Below are 17,513 nucleotides of genomic sequence, written 5' to 3' on the forward strand. Positions count from 1 at the left end.
ATTCCATATGTGTTATTTCATAATTTAGATGTCTTCACTATTATTCTACAATGTAGAAAATACTAAATATAAAGAAAAACCCTTGAATGAGTAGGTGTGTCCAAACTTTTGACTGGTGGTGTATATTCATAAGGCTATGGCACATACAGTATTAAATACACAAACACGTGCACATAAAACCTATACAGTTGGTAATTTAATATAGTATCAAATCCATAGCAGGTCATATTGACTGAGTGTCATTAAGTCTTACTAGGCTCTCTCCCTGACCTGCATAGCATCTACAGTTGAAGTCGGAAATTTACATACACCTTAGCCAAATACATTTAAACTCAGTTCTTCACAATTCCTGACATTTAATCTTAGTAAAAATTCCCTGTCTTAGGTCAGTTTGGATCACCACTTTATTTTAATAATGTGAAATGTCAGAATAATAGTAGAGAGAATGATTTATTTCAGCTTTTATTTCTTTCATCACATTCCCAGTGGGTCAGAAGTTTACATACACTCAATTAGTATTTGGTAGCGTTGCCTTTAAATTGTTTACCTTGGGTCAAACGTTTCGGGTAGCCTTCCACAAGCTTCCCACAATAAGTTGGGTGAATTTTGGCCCATTCCTCCTGACAGAGCTTGTGTAACTGAGTCAGGTTTGTAGGTCTCCTTGCTCGCACATGCTTTTTCAGTTCTGCCCACACATTTTCTATAGGATTGAAGTCAGGTCTTTGTGATGGCAACTCCAATACCTTGACTTTGTTGTCCTTAAGCCATTTTGCCACAACTTTGGAAGTATGCTTGGGGTCATTGTCCATTTGAAAGACCCATTTGCGACCAAGCTTTAACTTCCTGACTGATGTCTTGAGATGTTGCTTCAATATATCCACATAATTTTCCTTCCTCATGATGCCATCCATTTTGTGAAGTGCACCAGTCCCTCTTGCAGAAAAGCACCCCCACAGCATGATGCTGCCACCCCCATGCTTCACGGTTGGGATGGAGTTCTTCGGCTTGCAAGCTCCACCCTTTTTCCTCCAAACATAACGATGGTCATTATGGCCAAACAGTTCTATTTTTGTTTCATCAGACCAGAGGACATTTCTCCAAAAAGTACAATCTTTGTCCCCATGTGCAGTTGCAAACCGTAGTCTGGCTTTTTTATGGCGGTTTTGGAGCAGTGGCTTCTTCCTTGCTGAGCGGCCTTTCAGGTTATGTCGATATAGGACTCATTTTACTGTGGATATAGATACTTTTGCACCTGTTTCCTCCAGCATCTTCACAAGGTCCTTTGCTGTTGTTCTGGGATTGATTTACACTTTTCGCACCAAAGTACGTTCATTGCTAGGAGACAGAAGCTTCCTGAGCGGTATGACGGCTACGTGGTCCCTTGGTGTTTATACTTGCATACTATTGTTTGTACAGATGAACGTGGTACCTTCAGGCGTTTGGAAATTGCTCCCAAGGATGAACCAGACTTGTGGAGGTCTACAAATTATTTTCTGAGGTCTTGGCTGATTTCTTTTGATTTTCCCATGATGTCAAGCAAAGAGGCACTGAGTTTGAAGGTAGGCCTTGAAATACATCCACAGGTACACCTCCAATTGACTCAAATTATGTCAATTAGCCTATCAGAAGATTATAAAGCAATGACATCATTTACTGGAATTTTACCATCTGTTTAAAGGCACAGTCAACTTAGTGTATGTAAACTTCTGACCCACTGGAATTGTGATACAGTGAATTATAAGTGAAATAATCTGTCTGTAAACAATTGTTGGAAGAATTACTTGTGTCATGCACAAAGTAGATGTCCTAACCGACTTGCCAAAACTATAGTTTGTTAACAAGACATTTGTGGAGTGGTTGAAAAACGAGTTGTAATGACTCCAACCTAAGTGTATGTAAACTTCCGACTTCAACTGTATATCCGTGCACAACACTAGCTAAAAACAAGAAACACAGTCAAACTAAGTGCCACAGTTGAAAAGCTTTATTTATATGTAGGCTAGCAACAGGACTTGTTTGATATGAAGGGGACTAAGAAGTTACAACACATATATGAATGTACAACATAACATTACAGCAAACAATTACCAGCATTAATGTATTTCCTCAACTCAAGGAGGTGGCCATACAATGGGTTGTAATGTGATCTGCTCAAAGCAAATGTCTGCTGTTCAAGTGAAAATTCCATTTACATAGATCGTTCCCTGCCAGGGGTTTTTATGAGTAGCTCATGTATCTTTTTTATGACTATCAGTGAGCCAATAGGGAATGCAGTTGCCGAAGCTAGGCTTTGAATGTGCTTTATTGATTTGGTACAAGTTTCAGCGGAGCATGGTGATTCAAGTTCATGTAGAATAGCATCACGTTGATGTAACGAAATGTGTCCGGAGAACATAAGCAAGATACAGTAAGGGAAAAAGGTATTTGATCCCCTGCTGATTTTGTACGTTTGCCCACTGACAAAGGCATTATCAGTCTATAATTTTAATGGTAGGTTTATTTGAACAGTGAGAGACAGAATAACAACAAAAGAATCCAGAAAAACGCATGTAAAAAATGTTATAAATTGATTTGCATTTTAATGAGGGAAATAAGTATTTGACCCCTCTGCAAAACATGACTTAGTACTTGGTGGCAAAACCCTTGTTGGTAATCACAGAGGTCAGACATTTCTTGTAGTTGGCCACCAGGTTTGCACACATCTCAGGAGGGATTTTGTCCCACTCCTCTTTGCAGATCAGTCATTAAGGTTTCGAGGCTGACGTTTGGCAACTCGAACCTTCAGCTCCCTCCACAGATTTTCTATGGGATTAAGGTCTGGAGACTGGCTAGGCCACTCCAGGACCTTAATGTGCTTCTTCTTGAGCCACTCCTTTGTTGCCTTGGCCATGTGTTTTGGGTCATTGTCATGCTGGACTACCCATCCACGACCCATTTTTAATGCCCTGGCTGAGGGAAGGAGGTTCTCACCCAAGATTTGACGGTACATGGCCCCGTCCATCGTCCCTTTGATGCGGTTAAGTTGTCCTGTCCCCTTAGCAGAAACCCCCCCCCCCCAAAGCATAAGGTTTCCACCTCCATGTTTGATGGTGGGGATGGTGTTCTTGGGGTCATAGGTAACATTCCTCCTCCTCCAAACATGGCGAGTTGAGTTGATGCCAAAGAGCTCAATTTTGGTCTCATCTGACCACAACACTTTCACCCAGTTCACCTCTGAATCATTCAGATGTTCATTGGCAAACTTCAGACAGGCATGTATGTGTGCTTTCTTGAGCAGGGGGACCTTGCGGGCGCTGCAGGATTTCAGTACTTCACAGCGTAGTGTGTTACCAATTGTTTTCTTGGTGACTATGTTCCCAGCTGCCTTGAGATCATTGACAAGATCCTCCCGTGTAGTTCTGGGCTGATTCCTCACCGTTCTCATGATCATTGCAACTCCACGAGGTGAGATCTTGCATGGAGCCCCAGGCAGAGGGAGATTGACAGTTATTTTGTGTTTCTTCCATTTGCGAATAATCGCACCAACTGTTGTCACCTTCTCACCCAGCTGCTTGGCGATGGTCTTGTAGCTCATTCCAGCCTTGTGTAGGTCTACAATCTTGTCCCTGACATCCTTGGAGAGCTCTTTGGTCTTGGCCATGGTGGAGAGTTTGGAATCTGATTGATTGATTGCTTCTGTGGACAGGTGTCTTTTATACAGGTAACAAGCTGAGATTAGGAGCACTCCCTTTAAGAGTGTGCTCCTAATCTCAGCTTGTTACCTGTATAAAAGACACCTGTGAGCCTGAAATCTTTCTGATTGAGAGGGGGTCAAATACTTATTTCCCTCATTAAAATGCAAATCAATTTATAACATTTTTGACATGCATTTTTTCTGGATTTTGTTGTTGTTATTCCGTCTCGCACTGTTCAAATAAACCTACCATTAAAATTATAGACTGATCATTTCTTTGTCAGTGGGCAAACGTACAAAATCAGCAGGGGATCAAATACATCAGTCTGTATTTATGTATGGGGGCAATCTTCCGATAGTACATGAGAATACAGTATTGATTCAATAGCTTCTAGCTGCTACAGTATCAAAAGAAGAAGGGGGGGAAAAGGGTATCGGCTCAACCACATCAACAACCATTAATTTACTTTTAACATTTTATTAGAGCAAAATAAATGTGTTTGAACAAAGTTTTTCTCCCCTTCTCTCCTCATGCAGAGCTCCAGCTGGCCCACAGTAGCAGCAGAGTGCTGGTGTAGACGACCAGGATTAGCAGGTAGACTCGGAACAGGAGGAGGTCCACCTTACAGCAGAGGGCCACCCAGTCAGCCTGGGCTGAGTCGTCACTCACTCCCTCCTGCAGGTAGAGCCTCAGGGCCACCACCTCCTGGAGAAGACTCTCCAGCCGAGGAGCACTCTCCTGGGGCTCGCTCAGGGACAGCAGTTCCTCTGGAGCCAGGTCAAACTCATAGCCTGGTGGGACAACATGTAAGTGGGGTTATGATGGGGTGATGATGGGGTTGGACACATGACTGTCAAAAGAGAAGATATTCTGTTGCTACATCGCAATCTTAACAAGTAAATTAAATAAAAGTCAAACTGTCGATTTAATAGGTATATGTCTAGACATACTGTAACGGTGTATTTTCTCTCTGATCGATTTGATGTTAACACAGAGGAACATAGAGGTGTGGTCAACATGATGGTAAACATGTCAGAGCTGGCCATTACATATCAAAGAGAATAAGAAATCTGAGGTAAATAAATCTGTGGAAAGTTAGGAAAACCACCACCTGCTAAGCGTTTGGTCCTAATACCTAGTCACACTCTTATGTCCTATGACCATACAAAGATCCCCAACAACACAGGTCCCCTCTCACCCCCACACTGATCCACATCGCCCAGTGTTTTGACAGAAGTGAAGTTGCTCTCGAGGAAGGTCTGACTGGACGAGCCGTACTTATCGAGGAGGCAGGCGGACACTGACATCTCCTTGACCTCCTTCTCATTGTGGTGGAGGAGCTTCACTACAAATATGGAGATGGCTAGATTCAGCACCAGCAGCGCCATGCACACCGCAAAGAACACACCTATAAGATGGAGAACACCAAACATCAACAATACACCCGTTAGAAAATGACAAATCTTAAATTTTCAAGGACATGTCTTAGATCAGAAATACATTTATGTCTCAAGACATTTCATGTCACAAAGCATTGGCCATGGCTGGGTATGAAGGGCAAGCTTGGTGTGTCAAACAGTATGACAGAACATTCAAAACAAAGATGAGGAGACGAGCTGGTGTAGGATACCTATGAGTGGTGTTCTGATGGCGGTGGCAGGCATCTCATCCATCAGGTTGACCCTAAAGACAGTGTAGCCCAGGAGGATACTGGTCTTGAAGGTGATGCGCGTGCCACTGTTGGGCGGCAGGTAGAAGCTGATGACGTTCACCACCATGAGGAAGATGCTTGGGATGAGCAGACTCACCACATACAGCAGGGGGCGCCGGCGGATCAACACCTGATCAGTGGGGGTGAGAGGGAGTGAAAAAGAGAGAGAGAGAGAGAGAGTTTGACTTTTCTATTTCATGTCACACGTTGGTCGAGAATGTGTTTGAACTCCCCCATAAGTGAGAAATTGAGAAAAACTATGTTTTCCCCTCACTAACTTAAACCTAAATCTGCCCCATTTTAGCTATAGATATCAACTGTACTTTTCTCAACTGAAACACAAGAAAACCCTATTCCACAGTATTACCCTCCTGTCCTCCTCCAGTACCCCAAAACACATAAATCCCCGCTTCCACAATGAGCCGTAGTGTAAAGGTAACCCAACGAGCCCTGCTGGATCGACACTTCATCATTAAGTGCCCTCCTGAGCTGAATGTACAACAGCAGCCCTGCCTAGACTATCCTCGCAGGCAGTCTCTCCCCCACCTGCACCAGGCCCAGGGCCCATTTCTCTGGCAGAACAAGACGGCCATTGATCAGCCGCCACAGAGACAGCCTCATTATGGTGCCTCTCTCTCTCAGCATGCTGGACGCGCCTCATCCTCATCTATTAGCATTAGCACTTAATCCTGTCCGTGAAGCCCTGGCTGATCTCTTTAACACCATCACAACAGGAGGACCAGGAGGAGGGGATGGCTAAAAACCTCCTGTCGATTCTCAATCTGATTTAGTTGTCATTGTACAGTCACAAGTGTGTATCTTTTTGTTTCCTGTTGGATAGACATCAAACCATATAGAAAATCCCACTAACACACCTAGAGTGGGGGGAAAAAGTATTTAGTCAGCCACCAATTGTGCAAGTTCTCCCACTTAAAAAGATGAGAGAGGCCTGTAATTTTCATCATAGGTACACGTCAACTATGACAGACAAATTGAGAAAAAAAAATCCAGAAAATCACATTGTAGGATTTTTAATGAATTTATTTGCAAATTATGGTGGAAAATAAGTATTTGGTCACCTACAAACAAGCAAGATTTCTGGCTCTCACAGACCTGTAACTTCTTCTTTAAGAGGCTCCTCTGTCCTCCACTCGTTACCTGTATTAATGGCACCTGTTTGAACTTGTTATCAGTATAAAAGACACCTGTCCACAACCTCAAACAGTCACACTCCAAACTCCACTATGGCCAAGACCAAAGAGCTGTCAAAGGACACCAGAAACAAAATTGTAGACCTGCACCAGGCTGGGAAGACTGAATCTGCAATAGGTAAGCAGCTTGGTTTGAAGAAATCAACTGTGGGAGCAATTATTAGGAAATGGAAGACATACAAGACCACTGATAATCTCCCTCGATCTGGGGCTCCATGCAAGATCTCACACCATGGGGTCAAAATGATCACAAGAACGGTGAGCAAAAATCCCAGAACCACACGGGGGGACTTAGTGAATGACCTGCAGAGAGCTGGGACCAAAGTAACAAAGCCTACCATCAGTAACACACTACGCCGCCAGGGACTCAAATCCTGCAGTGCCAGACGGGTCCCCCTGCTTAAGCCAGTACATGTCCAGGCCCGTCTGAAGTTTGCTAGACTGCATTTGGATGATCCAGAAGAGGATTGGGAGAATGTCATATGGTCAGATGAAACGAAAATAGAACTTTTTGGTAAAAACTCATCTCGTTGTGTTTGGAGGACAAAGAATGCTGAGTTGCATCCAAAGAACACCATACCTACTGTGAAGCATGGGGGTGGAAACATCATGCTTTGGGGCTGTTTTTCTGCGAAGGGACCAGGACGACTGATCCGTGTAAAGGAAAGAATGAATGGGGCCATGTATCGTGAGATTTTGAGTGAAAACCTCCTTCCATCAGCAAGGGCATTGAAGATGAAACGTGGCTGGGTCTTTCAGCATGACAATGATCCCAAACACACCGCCCGGGCAACGAAGAAGTGACTTCGTAAGAAGCATTTCAAGGTCCTGGAGTGGCCTAGCCAGTCTCCAGATCTCAACCCCATAGAAAATCTTTGGAGGGAGTTGAAAATCCGTGTTGCCCAGCAACAGCCCCAAAACATCACTGCTCTAGAGGAGATCTGCATGGAGGAATGGGCCAAAATACCAGCAATAGTGTGTGAAAACCTTGTGAAGACTTACAGAAAACGTTTGACCTGTGTCATTGCCAACAAAGGGTATATAACAAAGTATTGAGAAACTTTTGTTATTGACCAAATACTTATTTTCCACCATAATTTGCAAATAAATTCATTAAAAATCCTACAATGTGATTTTCTGGATTTTTTTTCTCATTTTGTCTGTCATAGTTGACGTGTACCTATGATGAAAATTACAGGCCTCTCTCATCTTTTTAAGTGGGAGAACTTGCACAATTGGTGGCTGACTAAATACTTTTTCCCCCCACTGTATTCACATATTCCATATTTACTGACTGACTGGAAATGTATTGCTGTATAAGTGTATACAGATGGCACTAGACGTATAGGTCATATTTGTATTTCTTCAAATACTTTCCTTCAAATCAGGTATCTGAAGGGAAACACAGAGAGACCTAGATCTGGTAACTGTAGGCACACACATTGAACTGGATGTGGGCATAGTCTCTGTCGTCCAGGCGGAGCTGCCAATAGCGGGAGGGCACAGACATCAGCTCCCACTCGCCATCGTCCATAAACGACTTCTGATCATTGGCGATCTCCTCCGCACTCCTCCACAGAGTCAGGTTCACCTCACTCACTACATACATGATTGTGGAGGTCAGGGAGAGAGCTTAGTAAGACTTAATGACACTCAGTCAATATGACCTGCTATTGATTTGATACTATATTAAATTACCAACTGTATGGGTTTTATGTGCACGTGTTTGTGTATTTAATACTGTATGTGCCATAGCCTTATGAATATACACCACCAGTCAAAAGTTTGGACACACCTACTCTTTCAAGGGTTTTTCTTTATTTTGAAAAAATTGTACATTGTAGAATAACAGTGAAGACATCAAAACTATGAAATAACGCATATGGAATCATGTAGTAACCAAAAAAGTGTTAAACAAATCAAAATATATTTTATATTTGAGATTCTTCAAATAGCCACCCTTTGCCTTGATGACAGCTTTGCACACTCTTGGCATTCTCTCAACCAGCTTCATGAGGTAGTCACCTGGAATGCATTTCAATTAACAGATGAGCCTTGTTAATTTGTGGAATTTCTTTCCTTCTTAATGCGTTTGAGACAATCAGTTGTGTTGTGACAAGGTGTGTGTGTGTGGGGGAAGATAGCCCTATTTGGTAAAAGACCAAGTCCATATTATGGCAAGAACAGATCAAATAAGCAAAGAGAAATGACAGTACATCATTACTTTAAGACATGAAGGTCAGTCAATCTGGAAAATGTCAAGAACTTTGAAGGTTTCTTCAAGTGCAGTCGCAAAAACCATCAAGCGCTATGGTGAAACTGGCTCTCATGAGGACGGCCACAGGAATGGAAGACCCAGAGTTACCTCTGCTGCAGAGGATACATTCATTAGAGTTACCAGCCTCAGAAATTGCAGCCCAAATAAATGGTTCACAGAGTTCAAGTAACAGACACATCTCAACATCAACTGTTCAGAAGCGACTGTGAATCAGGCCTTCATGATCAAATTACTACAAAGAAACCACGACTAAAGGACACCAATAAGAAGAAGACACTTGCTTGGGCCAAGAAACACGAGCAATGGACATTAGACCGGTGGAAATGTGTCCTTCGGTCTGGAGTCCAAATTTGAGATTTTGGTTCAAACCGCCGTGTCTTTGTGAGACATGGTGTGGGTGAACAGATTATCTCTGCATGTGTAGTTCCCACCGTAAAGCATGGAGGAGGAGGTGTTATAGTGTGGGGGTGCATTGTGGTGACACTGTCTGTGATTTATTTATAATAATAATAATAATATGCCATTTAGCAGACGCTTTTATCCAAAGCGACTTACAGTCATGTGCGCATACATTTTTACGTATGGGTGGTCCCGGGGATCGAACTCACTACCCCGGCTTTACAAGCACCATGCTCTACCAATTGAGCTACAGAGGACCACAATTATTTAGAATTGAAGGCACACTTAACCAGCATGGCTACCACAGCATTGTGCAATGACAATGACCCAAAACACCTCCAGGCTGTGTAAGGGCTATTTGACCAAGAAGGAGAGTGATAGAGTGCTGCATCAGATGACCTGTACTCCCCGATCACCCGACCTCAACACAATTGAGATGGTTTGGGATGAGTTGGACCGCAGAGTGAAGAAAAAGCAGCCAACAAGTGCTCAGCATATGTGGGAACTCCTTTAAGACTGTTGGAAAAGCATTCCTCATGAAGCTGGTTGAGAGAATGCCAAGAGTGTGTAAAGCTGTCATCAAGGCAAAGGGTGGCTATTTGAAGAATCTAAAATAAAAAATATATTTTGATGCAGCACTTTTTTGTTTACTACATGATTCCATATGTGTTATTTCATAGTTTTGATCTCTTCACTATTATTCTACAATATAAAAATAAGAACAACCCTTGAATGAGTAGGTGTGTCCAAACCTTTGAATGGTACTGTATTTTGTCTATGGAATGGTATGCCATTGTTATTTTGCACTTCTAATTGTGTGTTTTAGACACGTCATCCATCTGTGCATATCCAGATGTACTGTATAGTCATTTGACTGGGTATTAATGTTAGCATGTTTACAGCTCTCTATGCTAACCTGAGTGAAGCCAGCTGCGGAAGGTCAGAGTGCAGTTCTGCTTGTCGAAGGGGAAGGCGTACAACTCCAAGTCACACGCAGACACCACCTGGATAGGCTTGTTGTTTTTCACCATGCCCAATGAGTTGACATACACATAGGGGATGGCAGGGGACTCCCCTACATCCACACTAACAGGGGGAAGAACACGACTTATGGGTAAGACAAGAGTTCCAGCTGCTTACAGTACTGTATGTCGAACATGAGACACTCTGACCCTGGTCAACACACTTCCTTGTCAGTCCGTCATTTTAAATTAAAAGGCCAAATGTTGAACATTTCTGAGAAGAGTCTGTGGGTATTGAGTAATCGGATGACATGTTATGTAATTTGAACAGGAATACATAGTGTCAATTCTTACAATTCACTGATGGTGAGATCGGGCACCCATATAGCGTCTGAGGACAGGGAGATCTCAGTGATCCCGTCAAACTCCTCGGGGTCCCATACCAGGAACTCATCAGTCCATATCTGACATCATAAACAGGAAATACATCACAAGACCATTCATATGAAGTACATGACAGATGGGTGCCTGACTGTTTTGGCATTCAATAACACAATTGTTGCATGCCAGACAAGGCTGAAGACGCATTGGCTGAAGCAGGCTCCCTGTCTTTCAGACAGACATGCTATACATGGAAAACAACCATGTGAAAACCATGTCTAAGCAGAAGCTTTATATATATTATATAACTGACATGGAACACAGGCACAGGATTCGTAGCAACAGATAAATGTGGTACACATGTTAAGGCAGACATAATGTGCATTATTCACTCATAATATCTGAAGAGAACATTGCATTTGTATAAGTACACCAACGGCATTGTCATTCAGTGTTTTTGAACAAAATACTGAACATTTGATGTTTGACTTTAGGTGTACCCTCTGGCGCTCAATCAATGGCAAAAGGACAAGCGGCGGATGGGAAAATGAGCAAAGTCAACAAGGGTGTTGCAACTGCATTAAAGTGAATGGAGAGTGAGCCTGGAGACTCATATCTGCTGGCCCCACCGAACAAATCAACCCTAATGAGATTCTCCTCATCCTGATTTTATTTTCATGTTGTTTTTTTCAATGGCTCACTCCACCACTCCATTGAAACTATAAATATGATGCGTAGAAGTGATTATTCCTTGAAGGGGTAATCAAAGTAATGACATTCTAAAATATTCCTATTTGTGGATGGGGCCAGTGATGGTTTTACATTGCATGAACATTTTGAAATGTATGTTTAACACCAATAGAAGAACACAATTCATACCAACCTGCCGGTACCAAATGCTTGTGGTTACTTGCTGTGTCTTTCCATCCTGCAAAAATAAATTATTGAGTATTACTTTTTTATTACATTTCTGGGTGTAAATTATTTGTGCAGACTATTGAAATGTCTAGCTACAAATGGTCCAAATGTATTTACTGATACAAGATTAATATTTAATACCAAAAAAAAACATCAACAATATTTTCATTTCCTGTGTTACATACAGTGGGGAAAAAAAGTATTTAGTCAGCCACCAATTGTGCAAGTTCTCCCACTTAAAAAGATGAGAGAGGCCTGTAATTTTCATCATAGGTACACGTCAACTATGACAGACAAATTGAGAGAAAATAAATCCAGAAAACCACATTGTAGGATTTTTTATGAATTTATTTGCAAATTATGGTGGAAAATAAGTATTTGGTCACCTACAAACAAGCAAGATTTCTAGCTCTCACAGACCTGTAACTTCTTCTTTAAGAGGCTCCTCTGTCCTCCACTCGTTACCTGTATTAATGGCACCTGTTTGAACTTGTTATCAGTATAAAAGACACCTGTCCACAACCTCAAACAGTCACACTCCAAACTCCACTATGACCAAAGAGCTGTCAAAGGACACCAGAAACAAAATTGTAGACCTGCACCAGGCTGGGAAGACTGAATCTGCAATAGGTAAGCAGCTTGGTTTGAAGAAATCAACTGTGGGAGCAATTATTAGGAAATGGAAGACATACAAGACCACTGATAATCTCCCTCGATCTGGGACTCCACGCAAGATCTCACCCCGTGGGGTCAAAATGATCACAAGAACGGTGAGCAAAAATCCCAGAACCACACGGGGGGACCTAGTGAATGACCTGCAGAGAGCTGGGACCAAAGTAACAAAGCCTACCATCAGTAACACACTACGCCGCCAGGGACTCAAATCCTGCAGTGCCAGACGGGTCCCCCTGCTTAAGCCAGTACATGTCCAGGCCCGTCTGAAGTTTGCTAGCGTGCATTTGGATGATCCAGAAGAGGATTGGGAGAATGTCATATGGTCAGATGAAACGAAAATAGAACTTTTTGGTAAAAACTCAACTCGTCGTGTTTGGAGGACAAAGAATGCTGAGTTGCATCCAAAGAACACCATACCTACTGTGAAGCATGGGGGTGGAAACATCATGCTTTGGGGCTGTTTTTCTGCAAAGGGACCAGGACGACTGATCCGTGTAAAGGAAAGAATGAATGGGGCCATGTATCGTGAGATTTTGAGTGAAAACCTCCTTCCATCAGCAAGGGCATTGAAGATGAAACGTGGCTGGGTCTTTCAGCATGACAATGATCCCAAACACACCGCCCGGGCAACGAAGGAGTGGCTTCGTAAGAAGCATTTCAAGGTCCTGGAGTGGCCTAGCCAGTCTCCAGATCTCAACCCCATAGAAAATCTTTGGAGGGAGTTGAAAGTCTGTGTTGCCCAGCGACAGCCCCAAAACATCACTGCTCTAGAGGAGATCTGCATGGAGGAATGGGCCAAAATACCAGCAACAGTGTGTGAAAACCTTGTGAAGACTTACAGAAAAACTTTGACCTGTGTCATTGCCAACAAAGGGTATATAACAAAGTATTGAGAAACTTTTGTTATTGACCAAATACTTATTTTCCACCATAATTTGCAAATAAATTCATTAAAAATCCTACAATGTGATTTTCTGGATTTTTTTTTCTCATTTTGTCTGTCATAGTTGACGTGTACCTATGATGAAAATTACAGGCCTCTCTCATCTTTTTAAGTGGGAGAACTTGCACAATTGGTGGCTGACTAAATACTTTTTTCCCCCACTGTATTACCAGAAACATGGCAGGTAATCGTATTGTATTTTAATTTAAATAATGAATGATTTAGATAAGGCTATATTGGGTTCTTTACCACATCAAAGACAGACTGCATTATGAGGTCTGTGTGGATGAGTATGGGACTGGTCCAGTTCTGAACAGGTCTGACTCCACAGTCGTTTTTACGCAGGAGGGTCCTGGTGAGCTGGTTCAGAGCAGACCTCTTGGGTTTATCTGCTACCAGTTCAGCCAGAGGGGCTGAATGGAAGTCAAGTAGTAAATCAATCATATGAAATTCAACTCATTGATATATAGGATTTCAAAAAAATTCCAGGTTTTCCAGAAATCCTGGTTGGAGCATTCCGATTTTCCTGCTTATTTCCAGGAATTTTCCAACAGGGATTTCTGGAAACCTGGGAATTTGGGGAAAGTTAGCAGAATTTTTAACCCTATTGATATATCAAATAAAATGCCTACCCCATCCATCTTGCATATGACAGAAATCTACCTGATGATTTACGGTATTCATCTGTTCTCAACATGATTATTGTGTAATTTTTTAAAGACACAATAATCTTCCATGTGTTATGTTTTAAGACATTGTGTCTCCACAACAATTAACTACAATCCACTACTAAGAATGAAAAACATATTTAGGAAGCATAATGAATAAACATATTATTATCATTAAATTGAAAATATTTATTTGTAAGTGACAGAAAATTGCATGATATTCTTCATTCATCTGTCTCACAGATAGGGTTGCAGAATTCTGGTAACTTTCACAAAATTTCCAGGTTTTCCCTGGAATCAGGAAGGGAAAAGCTGGAAGTCCGGGAATCCTCCAGTCGGGATTTCTGGAAAAACCTGGGAATTCTGAGGAAGTTACCGGAATTTTGTAACCCTAGTTTCAGAGTTGGTTAAAACCCTGAGATTCAAACAGATGGACTTCCTAAGATCATATTATTGGATTTACAGGATAGGAAGCTCACAGAAGGGTTCCATTAAGTCATACATTTGCTATAAAATAACAAATAGCATTATAATAAAACAACACACTCAGACATTGGAATAAGTTCTTTTAATACGACTGGTCATTTCAGACCAAGTTAAAAATGTATTTGAAAACAGTTAATAGCAATGAGTAGAAACTACTGTTATTAACATGTCAATCATCTTTAAATGTTGCCTGTTTCATGTAGACAATTCCTGATAGCACTGACTGGTAAACTGGTCTTTAATGTTTGTATTTAATTCATATTTATGGATATTTAATCCATTGTGTTATAGGTGATTGTAGAAGAGGAAAACTGTGTGAGTGAATCTTACCTGAGCTCAGTAGGAGCCAGAAGACTGATAACATGTTGAGCAACCAGTTTGATACACCTAAATCTCCCCTCCAAAATGTAATGTCAGATGATCTTCAAAGTCATTTTCCTTTCTTTCTGTTTAGTTTCTTTCTGAAATTAATTCTGAATAGTTTGTCTGAAGATGTCTCTTCTTTACTCGGTTTTAACAGTAAATGGACCTGTGTGTGAAAGTTTGTGGCATCTGTATTGATTTTCTATTAGCATGGTAAGATTATACTTTTTTTTACCTTTGGTATTGAGACTGTTCAGCAGCCTGGTCTCATAGACTACACATAACATAGTAAATGTAAATCCGGGACACTCAAATTAGTATGATACGTTATGTTTGGTATGGTTACATAAGACAGATGGTTACTTAACGGCAAAAAAAAAAGTTGGTTGGGGTGAATCGGTGGGTGATGTAACGATCCCGGCTGTCTGAGTCGGGTCCTGGCTGGTGACTAGTGTTCCTGTTCGTAATCTCCAGTTTCCCGAGGGTTCGGGAACGCTCCGGGGAGCGCTCTTGTTTTCCGCACCTGCATCCCATCAGCAATCTGCACACCTGGTCCTGATCATCACCCTTCTTAGGCTCTGGCCTAACATCCAGTTCCTGCCGGATCGTTAGCTATGAACAGTATGTTTGTCAGCGTATCAGCCTCTGAGCCATTAGTGTTAGTTTTGTTGTTTTGCACCTTGTGACTTGCTGTGTACTGACCTCCGTTTTTGTTCTGTCTGCAGTCTCTCACCCGGAACCTTCACCCAACCTCTGCCTGATGGTCGGCGGCTGCCGAGCCAGTACCGGACCAACCACTGCACCCTCAACAACCCATCCACGCCACCCGCTCTGTTCCCTGGATTATTCAGCCTCACTCGGAATCGATTAAATAAACACTCACCTTTCTCTCAACGTACCTTGTCCTGGTCTGCTTCTGGGTTCGGGCTTAGTAAACCGTGACAGAACGATCCGGCCAGTAATGAACCCAGCGGACCTGGACTCTGTTCGCCATGCTATTACCCAGCAGGAGAAGATGTTGGGCCATCATAGCACGGTACTACAGGAGATCGCGTTGTCAGTTCGGAACCTTTCTACCGGTCTGACGGAGGTCCAGAACCAACGCAAGTGTCCGGTGGAGGATCCACTACCGGTTTCACCCATCTCGCCTGCCGCTTCTGAAGCTGTGTCCATCCGTGAGCCCAAGGTTCCGACGCCGGATAAATATGAGGGGGAGCTGGGAAGATGCCGTTCCTTCCTTATGCAGTGTGGATTAGTGTTCGATCTACAGCCCTACTCTTATGCCACAGACAAGGCTAGGATAGCCTTTGTGATTGAGTTGCTGCGTGGTCGAGCGCTGGAGTGGGCTTCAGCCGTTTGGGAACGACAGGATCCCTGCATGGCTTCATACCAGGGGTTCACGGCCGAGATGAGGAAGCTCTTCGACCATTCCGTCCGAGGGAGGGACGCAGCTAGGCGCCTGTTTCGCTTCGCCAAGGAACTCGCAGCGTGGCCGACTTCGTGATCGAGTTCAAGACGTTGGCTGTGGAGAGTGGGTGGAACGAGGAGTCTCTGCAAGCGGCCTTTTACCAGGGTCTGTCGGAGCAGCTCAAGGATGAGTTGATCTCCTATCCGGAGCCTAGTGACCTGGACAGCTTGGTAGCCTTGTCTATTCGGGTGGATAATCGAGTCCGAGAGCGAAGGAGGGAGAAGCAATGGGGTCCGTCCAATCGATCAGCTTCTCAGTTCCCAGTCGGGTCGGGTGGTGGACCAGAACACGTCGATCATTCTCCACCACAATGGATTAGTGGAGAGGTCCTCTCTCCCGATTCTGAACCCATGCAAGTGGGGGCGGCACGGGTTAACCAAGGAGGAGCGTCAACATAGACGTAAGACCAACTGCTGCCTCTACTGTGGTAGCTCGGGACATTACATCTCCACTTGTTCCCGGCGGTCGTCAAACTGCCCGGCTCGCTAAAGTTGGGAGGACTTTTAGCGAGCCAGTTTCAACCTCTCAGTACCTCTGTCAGACCCCGTTTCCGGCTACCCTTGTGAACAGGAATCAGAGCTTAGCGCTTAACGCCTTTATCGATTCAGGTGCCGATGGAAGCTTTCTTGATGCCGAGTTGGTGGAACAGCTGGGGCTTTCAAGGAGCAATTGCCGGAAGCCATTAGGCGACCACTCTGAACGGCAGTAGTCTGGCACGTATCACGATGAGGACTGAACCGGTTAAGATGCGGTTGTCGGGGAATCATTCTGAGATGATTTCATTCTTCATTCTGCCGTCTTCCCATGTTCCTCTGGTCCTTGGATACCCCTGGCTGAAGGAACACAATCCCACGTTCGATTGGGTGACGGGCAAGGTAACGAGTTGGAGCCTTGATTGTCATGCTAACTGTCTCAAGACTGCCTGCCCCCATTCGGTTCCCAGTCAGGTGATTGAGGCTAAACCCCCAGATTTGTCCCTGGTTCCCGAGACATATCACGATTTGGGGAAGTTTTCAGTAAGCAGAAGGCTCTGTCACTTCCTCCCCACCGACCATATGATTGTGCCATCAACCTGGTCCCTGGAGCTGTCTACCCCAAGGGAAGGTTATACAGTATCTCCCGACCTGAACGTGAGGCGTTGGAGACCTACATCAAGGAGTCCCTAGCTGCTGGTCTCGTTCGTCCCTCGTCATCACCCCCTGGGGGGCAGGATTCTTCTTTGTGGGTAAGAAGGATGGCTCTCTTCGACCGTGTATTGATTATCGGGGGTTGAATGACATCACGGTCAAGAACAAGTATCCCCTGCCCTTGATGAGTTCTGCCTTCGACTCCTTACAGGGTGCTACGGTGTTCACCAAGCTAGACCCTACGCAATG

General features: G+C 43.4%; 1 protein-coding gene across 1 annotated transcript; it reads right to left on the reverse strand.

Annotated features, from left to right (window-relative positions):
* Positions 1-4,202: 4,202 nt before the first annotated feature.
* LOC121580201 (5-hydroxytryptamine receptor 3A-like) lies at positions 4,203-14,670 on the reverse strand. Its single transcript, XM_041895258.2, has 9 exons — positions 14,637-14,670; positions 13,402-13,565; positions 11,500-11,544; positions 10,590-10,699; positions 10,190-10,359; positions 8,038-8,195; positions 5,305-5,515; positions 4,873-5,082; positions 4,203-4,465 (listed from the first exon to the last, which is right to left on the reverse strand). Exons 1-9 carry the CDS (start codon positions 14,668-14,670, stop codon positions 4,203-4,205), a joined length of 1,365 nt encoding a protein of 454 aa, XP_041751192.2.
* Between the last annotated feature and the right edge of the window lie 2,843 nt (positions 14,671-17,513).

The sequence above is a fragment of the Coregonus clupeaformis genome, chromosome 13 (genome assembly GCF_020615455.1).
Source record: "Coregonus clupeaformis isolate EN_2021a chromosome 13, ASM2061545v1, whole genome shotgun sequence".
Classification (NCBI taxonomy): domain Eukaryota; kingdom Metazoa; phylum Chordata; class Actinopteri; order Salmoniformes; family Salmonidae; genus Coregonus; species Coregonus clupeaformis.